Source organism: Monodon monoceros, unplaced genomic scaffold (assembly GCF_005190385.1).
Source record: "Monodon monoceros isolate NGI ecotype Baffin Bay Population unplaced genomic scaffold, NGI_Narwhal_1 Contig4285_ctg1, whole genome shotgun sequence".
Taxonomy (NCBI): Eukaryota; Metazoa; Chordata; class Mammalia; order Artiodactyla; family Monodontidae; genus Monodon; species Monodon monoceros.
In genome coordinates this window covers 279,665-294,711 of record NW_021700178.1, presented here as the reverse complement: position 1 = coordinate 294,711, position 15,047 = coordinate 279,665, and the positions used below count along the sequence as shown (strand labels likewise).

Here is a 15,047-nt window from a genome sequence, read left to right as displayed (position 1 = left end):
CCATCGACAGATGAATGGATAAAGAAGATGTGGCACATATATACAATGGAATATTACTCAGCCATAAAAAGAAAAGAAATTGAGTTATTTGTAGTGAGGTGGATGGACCTAGAGTCTGTCATACAGAGTGAAGTAAGTCAGAAAGAGAAAGACAAATACCTTATGCTAACACATATATATGGAATCTAAGAAAAAAATGTCATGAAGAACCTAGGGATAACACAGGAATAAAGACACAGACCTACTAGAGAATGGACTTGAGGATATGGGGAGGGGGAAGGGTAAGCTGTGACAAAGCGAGAGATAGGCATGGACATATATACACTACCAAATGTAAGGTAGATAGCTAGTGGGAAGCAGCCGCATAGCACAGGGAGATCAGCTCGGTGCTTTGTGAGTGCCTGGAGGGGTGGGGTAGGGAGGGTGGGAGGGAGGGAGATGCAAGAGCGAAGATATATGGGAACATATGTATATGTATAACTGATTCACTTCGTTATAAAGCAGAAACTAACACACCATTGTAAAGCAATTATACTCCAATAAAGATGTAAAAAAAAAAACAAATACCATATGCTAACACAAGATATGGAATCTAAAAAAAAAAAAGGGGGGTTTCTGAAGAACCTAGGGGCAGGACAGGAATAAAGACACAGACGTAGAGAATGGACTTGAGGACACAGGGAGGGGGAAGGGTAAGCTGGGATGAAGTAAGAGAGTGGACTGGACATATATACGCTAGCAAATGTAAAATAGATAGCTAGTGGGAAGCAGCCGCATAGCACAGGGAGATCAGCTCCGTGCTTTGTGACCACCTAGAGGGGTGGGATAGGGAGGGTGGGAGGGAGACGCAAGAGGGAGGAGATATGGGGATGTGTGTTTATGTATAGCTGGTTCACTTTGTTATACAGCAGAAACTAACACACCATTGTAACGCGATTATACTCCAATAAAGGTGTTAAAAAAAAACAGGGCACTGGGTTAAATTTGAATTTCAGATTTAAAAATATATATTTACATATATTATAAATATATTTAATATTTTATAAACCTAAATAAATACATTCTGAAGCAAAACTGAAAAAAGAGAAAATAGACTCATGTACCACAATGTTCATTGCAGCACTATTTGCAATAGCCAGGACATGGAAGCAACCTAAGTGTCCATCGACAGATGAATGGATAAAGAAGTTGTGGCACATATATACAATGGAATATTACTCAGCCATAAAAAGAAACGAAATTGAGTTATTTGTAGTGACGTGGATGGACCCAGAGTCTGTCATACAGAGTGAAGTAGAACCTAGGGGCAGGACAGGAATAAAGATGCAGACGTAGATAATGGACTTGAGGACACGGGGAGGGGGAAGGGTAAGCTGGGATGAAGTGAGAGAGTGGCATGGACATACATACACTACGAAATGTAAAACAGGTAGTGGGAAGCAACTGCATAGCACAGGGAGATCAGCTAGGTGCTCTGTGAGCATCTAGAGGGGTGGGATAGGGAGGGTGGGGGGGAGACACAAGAGGGAGGGGATGTGGGGATATATGTATACGTAGAGCGGATTCACTTTATGATATAGCAGAAAGTAACACACCATTGGAAAGCAATTATACTCCAATAAAGATGTTAAAATAAGAAAAAAATAAAAGTTGGGCAGGGAAGAGAGTTGTTATTCATTAAATTCCCTTCGCATCTCCAACAACAGACTTTTCAAAAGTGAGAAGGAAGGACCTCCAGAGTAGAACAAGTAGAGGAAGTCAGTAGGGTCGGCCAGATATTGTTGGTAGTGCCCCCAAAGTAACAATAGGCTCAGGTATATAAACCATACTCTTCCTATAAAGAAGAGAGCTTATTTCTATGCACCAAATATGGGTGAGCCGGGGAATAGGCCCTAGGGACAGGGAGGGTGACCAGTAATTAGAGGAGCCAGGTCCTCTTTCTCCACCACACTGGTCACCTGAATTGGGTGTCATAGTCATCAGTGGGAAGGGACTGCTATGATCTGTGAAAGGCTGCAAGGAGGCATCAGCCAATTTTCTCTACCTGAGCCTGATTATGGTGATCAGAGGGACACTTGCCTGAGGAGGGAAGTGGTACATCTCAAAGCACCCAGAGCACTTCAGTTTTCCAGCTCAGCAAGGCTACAAAAAATCTTCCTGGGACATTTGCATGGAATCATAACCCCATAAGCCATTTCTGTTAATCTAACTAATTAGGTCATGCTGTATTTCCGGGTTTATTTCATGGGGATAAAAACTTATTTCATTATGATTTAGGGTTGGTGCCTGCTTTATAAAAAATGTTTCTAATTTGTTTTATTTTTTAAGATGTTTATCTAGTTTAATACCTAATGTGTATAATCAGAATTACACAATGTACAGAATTTAATTTTACCAAAATGGTTGTTGCTTATTTTTATATGAAATTTTATAAACTGAATTGAGCTTTTAGGACAAACATAAGACTGATGTAAAATAACATCAATAATACATGAATTATGGCACATTGTCCTCTATGCTAAAAATCTCCTATTTTTGGTTAGTTAGTAATAATAAAGAAAACAAAATCATACCTTGTAAAATCCTCCCTCTCTTCACGGTTAAGCTCTTTAAGACCTTCATTTATGCGTTCCTGTTCCATAGCACGTTCTTCCTGTTCTTTTGCTTTGCGTTGCACTAAGAAAGACAAAAGTAATTTTTGCTGAATGACTTTTTCAGAAAAGCCTTGCTGACATCTTTCGGGGCATCGATGCCATATTGTCTTTAGAAAGGCAGAGCTTAGAATCACTGGGCTGGATCTTAGCTTAATAAGGTAGAAGTAGTCATCTCCTTTAAGGAAAGAATAGGGTTTAGATTCATATGTGCTGCAATCTACAGAGATTTTCTCTTAATCATTTGTCATTGAAATCTATGACCAGCCTTTTTCATACCAGATTACCACTGTTTGAACACTTCTCACCTTTCTCTTCTTGAGGACAAACAGTTCTATTGCCATTTATATTAACAGGCGACTTTATTTATTACAAAATAAGTATTGGAAAAACAGTATGTAAGTCTCTTATAAATTAAATAAGGAAAACTTAAACAACCCAGTAGGTAAAAAAATGACAAAGAGAGCAGAGTTCACAAAAGAATAAATAAAACCAGGCAATATACATCTAAAATGTACATATCTTTGGTCCCAAATCCATTTACAGGAATTTATCTTAATCATATATGAGCCAAAAAACCTATGTACAGAGACAGTAACCTCCAATGCTAACACAGGAGGAAAAAGATTCAAAACAAGCTGAAGGTCCATTAGCTGTGTTTAGGTAAAATAAATTATGGTCCATTTTTATAATGGATTTCTAGGCAGCATTACAAATCTTACAATTGAAGAAAAATAACCTGGAAAAATGTTAATGATAAGTGGGAAATGCAGGCTGTAAAAAAATATATACAACAAGATCCTAATTTGTGAGGGGAAATGACATATATAATAAAAAATACTCGAAGGAAATACAGGAAGTTGTGAACAGTAGCTATTCCTGGGTGGTGCATTATGGTTGATTTTATTTCCTTGTTTATAAATAGTTCCAAATACTTAAATTTTCCATGTTTTCTCAATATATTCTAAAACATTTATCATGGGACAATACAGAAATCATTTTATCATAGAAGCTTTCTTTTCATTTCTTAAAACTCCATCTAATACTGGCTTAACAATTTTCAACTGCCATTATAATTCCTGGAGTGGAGAATTAATCAGTGGAACCAAGATGAGCTTTCTCTTGCAAAGACAGCTAGTGTGAAGTCCATAGTACCCTACTAGTAAATGTTTACATCTGGGTATAGAAATCCTCTCAACAAATATTTCCTTCTGTGACCAAGCACTGAAGCTGAGGGAATTCAGTGGTATGCTAAGAGATGTGAACAAGCAATGGTGAGAACCCCAGAAAGAAGATTTATTATGAATAGAGGAACACAGAGGGCCTCTCAAGGAATGAGATATTTGAGCTGGCCTTGAAGGATGTCCAGGATTTCTCAAGATCAAAAGTATCATAGGGAGAGAAAACTACCCAAGCAAAGGCATGCAGGTATGGACGTATGGAGACACCTGCAGAAAGATATTCAAGTATTCAATTAGGTAAGGTCCCTGCAAAGCAGCGATCTTGCCTTAATCCTTTTTACATTCTTCATAGTATTTCACACATAATACTTATTTAATAAATATTTTGGTTGCTACTTAAATTGAATTAAGGCCCAAATATAATATAATTATAATTCATTTCCTTACACTTTTCTTGAACTTGCAGTTTTCTTGCATACATGACCTCATTCAAAAGTTGTTTTCTTGCCTCCTTTTCAAGTCTCAGCTCCTTGTCCTTCTCAGCAAACTTCTTTTCCTTCTCTTTCTCTAACATTCTGTCCAGTTCTTTCTCCTGAGCTTTTTCTTCCTCACGCCGCTGTGCCAAGTACTGATGATATATCTTCTGTTCTCTTATCATATCTTCCTACATAACATAAAAATTACCTCATGTTGTTAAAACTTTTAGGTGCAATAACGATATAGAGGATAAGTTTTAAAATAATCTTTTAGAGCTACAATTCCAATATTTCAGAATTACATACTGAAACATTTACAGATATTGTAAAATATTATTTCTAGGGTTTACTTAAAAATGTTCGGGGTGGGGCTTCCCTGGTGGCGCAGTGGTTAAGAATCCGCCTGCCAATGCAGGGGACATGGGTTCGATTCCTGGTCCGGGAAGATCCCACATGTCATGGAGCAACTAAGCCCATGCGCCACAGATATGGAGCCTGTGCTCTAGAGCCTGCAAGCCACAACTACTGAGCCCACATGCCACAACTACTGAAGCCCACGCACCTAGAGCCTGTGCTCCGCAACGAGAAGCCACTGCAATGAGAAACTCGCACGCCACAACGAAGAGTAGCCCCCGCTTGCTGCAACTAGAGAAAGCCCACGTGCAGCAACGAAGACCCAATGCAGCCAAAAATAAATAAATAAATTTATTTTTTAAAAAATTCGGGTGACAGTGGAAAATGGGTGGGAGGGACAGATGAAACAAGAAGAGCTATTGGTTGATGGTTGTTGAAGTTAGGAAATTGACGCATGGGGGTTCATTGTACTATTCTTTGCAACTGTTTGAAATGTTTTATAACACATTTTTGAACAGTTCAAATAGTAATTCAAATACTTTCTCAAATTGTTTCTCAAAGAAGTTCCCAAATAATTTTCAATTATACAACTTTATTTTAATTTAGGTAGATGAAATATCAACCTGATAAAATAAGTCACTACTATTATTACAGCACTGTCTCTGACTAGAAGATGAGTTAGTTGATAATTTACAACAGCAAATGTCAATCTTAGCTACACTTTGAAATCACCTGGGGAGCTTTAAAAAGTACTAAGTCTCACCCCTCGAGATTCCTATCTAATGAATAGCTTTTAAGTTCCCCAGGTGATTTGACTGTGCAGCTAAGGCTGTGAACTAGGCTTTATAACACAGGTAATTTCAGTTGCCTTCTGTCTTTCATGGTATTATATTTGTGCTGTTTGATCCAATCTGTGATCTCTTTTGAGAATATCACAGATTTGAGGTAGAACTAGCAAGATCTGAGGGTGTAGCTGCACCCTCAGAATGGCTTGTATACATAGTTTCATACTTCGGGGAATAATTTAACAAAAGAAGTGCAAACCTTATACTCTGAAAACTAAGAAGCATTACTGAAAAAAATTAAAGAAGACCTAAATAAATGGAAAGTATCCGATGTTCATGGATCAGAAGACAATATTGTTAAAATGGCAATTATCCCCAAATTGGTCTATAAGTTCAAAATAATCCCTATCAAAATCCCAGTTGGTTTCTTTGCAGAAATTGACAAGCTGATCCTAAATTCAAATGGAAATTCAAGGGAGCTGGAATAGCCAAAACAATTTGAAAATGAAGAACAAAGTTGGAAAATTCACATTTCCTGATTTCAAACTTACTACAAATCTATAGTGATCAAGACATGATATTGGCCTAGGAATGGATATATAGATTAATGGAATAGAACTGAGAGTCCAAAATAAACCCTCACATTTACTGTCAATTGATTTTTGACATAGTGCCAAGACAATTCAATAGAGGAAAAATAGTCTCTTCAACAAATGGTGCTGGGACAACTGGATATCCACATGCAAAAGAATGAAGTTAGGCCTCTACCTCATACCATATACAAAAGTTAACTCAAAATGGATCAAAGGCAGGTACTTCTCTGGCAGTCCAGTGGTTAAGACTTCACCTTCCCATGCAGGGGGTGTGGGTTCAATCCCTGGTCAGGGAGCTAAGATCCCACATGCCTCGCGGCCCAAAAACCAAAACATAAAACAGAAATAATATTATAACAAATTCAATAAAGACTTTAAAAATGCTCCACATCAAAAAAATCTTTAAAAAAAATGGATCAAAGGCCTAAATGTAAGAGCTAAAACTATAAAACTTTAAGAAGAAAACAGGACATCTTCATGACCTTGGTGTAATAAGAGTGTTTTAGATATGACACCAAAAAGCACAAGCAACGACAGAAAATATAGATAAATTTTACTTCATCAAAATTTAAAACTCTTGTACTTCAAGGGACACCATCAAGAGTGAAAAGGCAACCCACAGAATGAGAAAAATATTTACAGATCACTTACGTGATAAGGGATTTGTGTCTAGAACATAAAAAGAGCTCCTACAACTCAATAATAAAAAGACAACCCAGTTAAAAACTGGGCAAATAACTTGAATATACTTCTTAAGACTTCAGTAGCCTTTAGATAGATTACTCCAAGGAAGATATATAAATGGCCAATATGCACAGAAAAAGAGGCTCAACGTTTTTACTCATTAGGGAAATGCAAATGAAAACCACAGTAACATACTACTTTAGACAAACTAGGATGTTTAAAATAAAAAAGACAGACAATAACAAATGTTAACAAGCATGGGGAAAAATCAGAACCCTCCTAAGTATGTGAGAATGTAAAACAGTGAAGCCACTTTGAAAAACAATTTGGTGATCACTCACAAGCTTAAACATAGAGTCAGTAATTCTACTCCTAGGTATATGCCCAAGAGAAACAAAAATATATGTCCAAACAAAAATTCACATATGAATGTTCACATAAGCATTATTCATAATAGCAAAAAAGTAGAAACAACTCAAATGCCCATCAACTGACAAATGTATGAACAAAATGTGGTATATCCATACACTGACATATTATTCAGCCGTATAAAGGCGTAAACTACTCATACAGGTTACAACATGGATAAGCCTTGAAAACATTATGCTGAGTGAAAGAAGCCAGTCAGAAGATCCCATAATATATGATTTCATTCATATGAAAGTCCAGAATAGGGAATCAATAGAGACAGACTATTAGTAGTTGCTTAGGATTGGGGGTGGAGGGAGGGGAAGAGGGAAAGTGGGATAATAAAAATGTTCTAAAATCAACTGTGGTGATGGTTGCACTAAAATCCATTGAAATGTACACTTTAAATGGGTGAATTGTATGTTTTATGAATGATACCGTAATGAAGCTGTTAAGAATTTAAGAAAAAAATATCCAATTGAGAAGAAAAAGCTCAATATCAAAAATAGTAAGAAAGAAAGAAAGAGAAAGAAAGAAAGGGAAAAATCAAATAAGCAATCCAGTTAGAAAATGGGCAAAAGATATCAGAAGACATTTGGTTGAAGAGGATATACAGATGGCAAATAAGCACATTAAAAGTTGGTCAACATCATTAGCTATTTTGGAAATGCAAATTGAAAACACAATGAGATTGGCTGGAGGCTCAGTGTGGACTGCTCTGAGTTAAAAACTCTAAGGGGACCCAATCATCCAGGGGGACCCCACACGTTTGTGAGTTTTACCTCCTGTAAACTCACAAAACCTTACCTCAGGTTCTACAGTAAATATCAGAGAAAAATCCCCTCATGCTTATGGCAAGGGGAGGGGAAAATGAACCATTCTGAAATACACCAGAGCATTCTATTCTTCTTAATAAGGTTTGGCCTCAGGAGAAAGTATTTAACCAGAGTCTAACCTGCTGGGGTTTTATCAGAGCCTCACTGACCTGGGGGAAGGGAAATACCCAACTCTGGGCAACCTCTAGCCTTCCATGTGGGAAAAGGGAAACACCATAATTGAGGCTTCCAATGACCAGGGAGAGTCCAAACCCAAAGGCACTAGCCCTAAAGGTATAGAAAGAGAATCCCTTCCCCTGTTTACTTGGATTTTTAACGCTTGGCACTGAGATCACCCTTCTACTGCGGTTATTACCACAAAGGTTCAAAGCCAATGGAAAACACTAGATGAGGCCTGACTCCCTCTCTGTAAGACTGGTATGGGTCAATGGATCTATCACTTCTTTGAACAGAGCAACCCAGATGACCTAGATTTCACCTCCAATCCTGAAGAGGCCCTAATTGACCCCAGATCCAGATAATTCTTCTTACAGGGAGTCCCCCCCACAAATTACAAGGCCATGTTCCTCCACTTTGTGAGGGGTTCAACCTGGCAGAGGCTCGGCACGGCCACTGAGGCCTCACTGTTAAAATGGAAATAGCACCTTCAGAAAAGGGCTAAATCTGATATCAAGGGTCTTTCCAAATTACAGGAAAGTGGTTTCCCCATGCCCAGCCCCTTGCTCACTGACATTGAGGTGCAACTAGTGGCACCCTCATGCCAGCCCATCTAGTAGTTTGGGGAGGCCCTTCCTTGCAAACAAAATCTGACATGGAAAGGGAGTTGGTATTCTTCACCATTGGCAGCACCACCATTGTACACATAGGCCATGGCACATCCCTAGTATAGGACAGCTTTCTTGACTCGGTCCAACTGGCAGAGTTAGAGGCAGTGTACCTTGATCTACGACAGATCATAAAAATGAGATTTCTAAGGGCACATACTTTTCCCTCACTCCTGGGAGGTAGCCAATGGATTCACAGTCTAGTCTGGACAATGGCAAAAGGATAATTTCATGATTCAGGGAAAGCCCATCTGGGGTGCCTCCATTTGGAAAGAAATAGCCAACTCACACATGCCGATTAGGGTCATTCGTCTCTGCACACACACACACAGCAAACACCAGAAGCATATAGTAACATTACAGACTCATCTAAATTACATGTATGAGCCCCCTCCCGGAGTACCAAAAGCGAGCCTGGACACAACTATTCCTCAGTGCCATACTCACTAGCAGAGTGGGCCCATATTATATCAGGCCATAGGGGAGTGACAGCACTTACTGACTGGGCATACAGGTGTATGCCCTTTACTCCAGCTCTAGCCAAAGTGGTGGTAGATAATTGCTTCCTTTGCTCCCGAACAAAACTCTGGAAAGATGCTTGGTGGGGACACATGCCCCAAGCGACAGACTCTACTTCAGATGGCATATGGAGTTTATCAGGCTGCTGTTGCCCTCCACAAGATCTAATAGGTATGCAAACACCATCATCCATACCTTCAGTGGATGTCTGCTGGCTGCTTCCCATTATGTGACCTCCTTCTTAATCAAGTATGTGCTCATCCCCTTTGCCCCACCAAGAGTAGATTCAGATCAAGGTACCCATTTCACCTCCCAAGTTGTTCCGTCATGGGCTCTAGAATACGGAATCTTGTGGAATTCTACTTAGCTTACCAGCCTCAAGCAGCTGGACTTACAGAAAGACACAATGGCCTATGCATAGATATACTCCTCAAGCTCTTATACACTGTGTTGTCCCCCAAATGGACAGAAATTTGGCCCCAGGCTCTAATACTACTTAATTCCCAGCTTCATGTCTCTAAACACCACCACACGTACTACCAGTCTCCTCCAAAGACTCCCCTGTTAGTACTAAAAGGGAACCCCCAATCCTTTGACATTAGAGAGGATGCCACTCACATCCACTCACCAGGTGAATACTCCCCTTACCATTCTGATTATTCCATTGTCTCTCTGCCTTCCACACGCTGGCAACCCAGTCAAGGGAAGATTGTGCAATATGATCCTCTTATAATTGAAAGCCTGAGAGGACAAATTCCTACCAAATTCCTTAGAATCATGATTATACAGATTTTATTGACCCAGAAGATGACTCAGTATCAGTCACGAATCTAGGGCCACCAGCTACGACTCATTATTTGGGTTACAAAGGCTGGTTAATTAAAACAAATTCATCACAAATTTTGCTGGAGATTGAAATTATAGCTCCAGGACCCACTAGCTGAACTGTGTGGATCTCAGAGAGAGGAAAAGTGGCCCTCAACCTAGTGGTTGTCAACCACATTAGGAAATGAAATCCAAAAAGGACCCTGGGATCTAGCAGCCTCTATCAGCAGATGTGGGCTGGGTCCCTACCTAACTTTAGATGAAGAGGTAAATGAGCTCATGCTCCAAAGCAACTATACCCCACCTTTGGTCAGTATCCAGATTGCTGGCCCCAAAGGAGGCCTCTGCAAGTCAGTCAAATGTAAATGATCTTAGATGTGCCTATTACTCTTACTGTGTACAGCATGGGTAATAGGATTACCAGTAGACCCCTCAGGCCTAACCATGTCTCAGGAGATACGCTGGAACAAAACCAGCCAGGGGCGCAACTGGATAGCAGAGCACCCGGCGCTGGCAGGCCCTGTTAGAAGAGTTTCTGCCAGTTTGCCAGCAGGCATGGATTCTGACCCAGAGTTCACCTCCCTCTACATTAAATGGTGCCAGTAGAAGCGATGCTTAAGTGAGTCACTCCCTTTTAGACCATGCCTCAAATTATATCCCAGGCAGAACGGCCATCTCAATGTAACCAAATCAGACTCCTCTGGCTGGCAAGTTCATGCTCTAATGATCTTACTATAGTTTTAATGGGGTGATCTCTGGATTACAAAGCTGCCATCCACAAAATGTCCCTAGGACTAGCCTATCATTGTGCCCAGAATCTATACACATTGTGGTTAGAGTCCCCACAAAGCTTGGTCATGGACACCAAGTGTTCCTTTGCAAGGTATGCCCCTGATGACCCCATGGAGTTCACTGAATCTGCTCAACTAGTAGTAGAGCGCATACTTGTAGTTTCGTCCTGAGTCAGGCCTCTAGCATTTATACTCAGAACTTAACACCAACCAGCCATTCCTACCCTTCATGACTCTCCACCTGGGAAGAGGCTAGTGTAAGGCTAGTGTAAGCTAGCCTCTGCCACCCCGAAGCACACTAGCTCCGCAGAGAACATAGCCCCAGACCAAGGGCTCACTGCTGGACATGACTGCACCTCAGGTGACAACACAACAACCCAATAGAACAAAGAGGGAGACAACGTGCCCCAACCTCATTGGACGTTGGGACTTTTGTCTCCCAGATCCCCTCCACACCAGGGGGTGATGACTGTGGTGACTGTTAACCTCAAGGCTGTTGAAACCAAGCAGGACCCTATGGGACCTTCCCGGTCACAGAGCTCTCTGTGTCCCCTGCTTCTTTTTTGTAGGAAAAGCTTTGGTTTCCTCGTCCTCTTGAGTTTTAAAGACCAGGCTCAATAAGTTAATAATTAGAGAATCGGGGTAATGCAGAAACAAAGAAAAAGCAGTCAAGCAAGAAAAGTAATAGTAACTTAAACAATAAGTCAGCCATAAAACAGAGTCAGAGGACTGTGGTTCCTCCCTGAGGGATCCAGATAGCAATCTGATCCACACTCTTGAATTGTTTTTATAGACACCAGCACCCCACCAGATCCTGACCACCAGCACATAGACCCCCTACTATAGGAGAGACCCCCAACTGTGGGGAGCCAGAAGACTTGATGATTTAGGTTCCCGAAACATCATCCTGTTGCCTCACCACCCACCAGTCAGAAAACTGTGTACGAGCTGATCATGTTACCCATGACCCTCTCCCTCACTTTGTCTTTAAAAACTCATCCTTGAAAGCCATCAGGGAATTTAGGTCTTTTGAGCATGAGCCACCTGTTATCCTTGATTGGTGCCCTACAAATAAACACTGTATTTTCCTTCACCACAATCCCGTGTCAGTAGATTGGCTTTGCTGCATGTGTTGGGCGAGCCGACCCAAGTGCAGTTCGGTGACAGTGACTGTTAACCTCAAGGCCAAGATGCAAAAACGCCTCCAGTAGATCAACCCAGAAGACTCTACAGAGTACTATTTTCCTGAAATAGCTAACTGCTTGCCTCACGACCCTTGCCTCTATAAAAACCCTTGAAAATCTATAAGTCCCCTGCTGACTGCCTGGCAGCATTAGACATCATTTCACCTTTATGGCAAGCCAAACAATGTATTCTAAACTATATGAGCCACAATGAGGCACCTCTAGCCTGACTGACCTGCCTAGACCCCATGGTCAGGGAATTCTCAGTGCTGTGTTCCCTGCTCAGTGTACTAGATTACAGCTTTTGCTTTCTACCTGATGTATCCACAACAGGCCTACTCCCCTCATTATTCCCAGCACCACCACCACTGCCAGCACATCCTCCATACCCAAAAAGCTACCTCCACACCTCTCTACATCTCATCCACAACTCCTTCCTGCTGCATGCCACGATCCTGCCCCACACCACAACCCTAGATCCTACATGACAAATATATTCATACAAACCTGCAAGGTGGCAGCTCAGGACTTGCAAGTAAAAAGGTGTTGGGTCTGTGAGCACCCAGGGCAAGATGTACAGCCCCATGTCCCTACGTATCCTATAGCTCTTCCTGGTTATCAGACCCTTGTACTAATTCCCTCCAAAACACCTCGAGCCTCATTTAGGCTGGACCAAACCCCTAATCTAGACCCTACACATGGCACCCTGTGGGTAGGCATCAAAGTAACTGCAGTACTTTCTGAGGGCTACCGACTATACTCAAACACAAAGGCTGGACCTCACCCTGTATACTCATCGCCTCTTAACGATGAATAACACCGCATTCATAGTCTGTTGTGGATCTGACTCAAGGGGCTGGAGCAGGTCTACTTGACTCTGCCCAGTCTGCAAGCTATCCATGGAGATGATCCCTATTATTGTAACATTGTTACAGGCCAACCTCCAGATGTCAAGAGATACAGGTCATGCTTAATATCACTAAAGTATTTCAACAAATTCCCACATTCCGAGGTCCCTGATTTGTTCTCATGGCTCTCGACATCCACCTGAGGGCAATGGCTAAGACCTGGATTCCAAACAGTAGCAAGTCTATTTATCATAGGCTTCATCATTATTGCCTTGGTTAAATGTGCCTTAAGGTGGCTTCAGAAAACAATACTGGGACTTCCCTGGTGGTCCAGTTGTTGGGACGCCGTGCTTCCAATACAGGGGGTGCAGGCTTGCTCCCTGGTATGGGAACTAGGATCCCACATGCCATGCGGCATGGTAAAAAAAAAATTTTTTTTTAAAGAAAGAAAACAATACCTATGTCTTTAACATATCCACTACACAAGTGATTGTTATTCCTGATGACAAGGAATCACAAGATAGACTGTCAAGAGTTTAGCTAAGGGCTTCCCTGGTGGCACAGTGGTTGAGAGTCTGTCTGCCGATGAAGGGGACATGGGTTCATGCCCCGGTCCGGGAAGACCCCACATGCCACAGAGTGGCTGGGCCTGTGAGTCATGGCCGCTGAGCCTGCGCGTCCGGAGCCTGTGCTCCACAGCGGAAGAGGCCACAACAGTGAGAGGACCGTGTACCACAAAAAAAAAAAAAAGAGTTTAGCTAAGCTACTCTACTGCATCGCTGCCTCTGAATCCATATTGTTTGGCTAAGTATCCTGCAGGGATCTCAAATTGACACGAGCCCTCATGCAAGTGCATGCTCTACATAGCAGTCCACAGAGTCACAAGCTAATGTAAGTTCCTAATATGACTTCCCCAAGAGCCCCTGTGATCGACAGTGCCCCACCTCCCAACATCTTCCCCTTATATACCTCTTAGATAAGACCCCTGTGGGGCTTACTGAAACCCCACACTTTTGTTTTGAGTTGACCAATCCAGCCTTAGCCTGGGAACCACAAAGTACTCCACCCATGGATCCTAACAAAGGCATGTGCCTCAGGTCCTGCCTCTCTCTGTCTGCACTCTGCTTTGACTACCATCTGTGGTCCCTGAAGGCATGCCATGTACTTCCTCTAGAATATATATATAAATATACACACACGTATATACATATATGCACACACATACATATAAGGAAAGAAAAAGATCTAAAATCAATAATCTATGGAGGAGCTGCAAGATGGCAGAAGAGTGAGACACGGAGATCACCTTCCTCCCCACAAAAACATCAGAAATACATCTACATGTGGAACAACTCCTACAGAACACCTACTGAACGCTGGCAGAGGGCCTCAGACCTCCCAAAAGACAAGAAACTCCCCACATACCTGGGTAGGGCAAAAGAAAAAAGAATAAACAGAGACAAAAGAATAGGGACGGGACCTGCACCAGTGGGAGGGAGCTGTGAAGGAGGAAAGGTTTCCACACACTAGAAGCCCCTTCGCGGGGAAAGACTGCGGGTGGCGAAGGGGGGAAGCTTTGGAGCCATGGAGGAGAGCGCAGCAACAGGGGTGTGGAGGGCAAAGCGTTGAGATCCCCGCACAGAGGACCGGTGCCAACCAGCACTCACCAGCCCGAGAGGCTTGTCTGCTCACCCGCCGGGGCGGGCGGGGGCTGGGAGCTGAGGCTCCGGCTTCGGAGGTCGGATCCCAGGGAGAGGATTGGGGTTGCCGGCATGAACACAGCCTGAAGGGGGCTAGTGCGCCACAGCTAGCCGGGAGGGAGTCCGGGAAAAAGCCTGGAGCTGCCGAAGAGGCAAGAGACTTTTTCTTGCCTCTGGTTCCTGGTGTGCGAGGAGAGGGGATTAAGAGAGCTGCTTAAAGGAGCTCCAGAGACGGGCGCGAGCCACGGTTAACAGCACAGACACCAGAGAGGGGCATGAGACGCTAAGGCTGTGGCTGCCGCCACCAAGAAACCTGTGTGCAAGCACAGGTCACTATCCACACACCCCCTCCCGGGAGCCTGTGCAGTCCCTCACTGCCAGGGTTCCG

General features: G+C 42.4%; 1 protein-coding gene across 1 annotated transcript in view; it reads right to left on the bottom strand.

Moving 5' to 3' along the window:
• Positions 1 to 15,047, bottom strand: part of LOC114885747 (cilia- and flagella-associated protein 53-like) — a 66,932-nt gene that overhangs the window by 7,703 nt on the left and 44,182 nt on the right. The window contains exons 6-7 of the mRNA XM_029206037.1: positions 4,280 to 4,496; positions 2,574 to 2,676 (exon numbers count right to left, since the gene is read on the bottom strand). Of these exons, the coding sequence (XP_029061870.1) occupies positions 2,574 to 2,676; positions 4,280 to 4,496 (320 nt within the window). The remainder of the gene's footprint in view (positions 1 to 2,573; positions 2,677 to 4,279; positions 4,497 to 15,047) is intronic.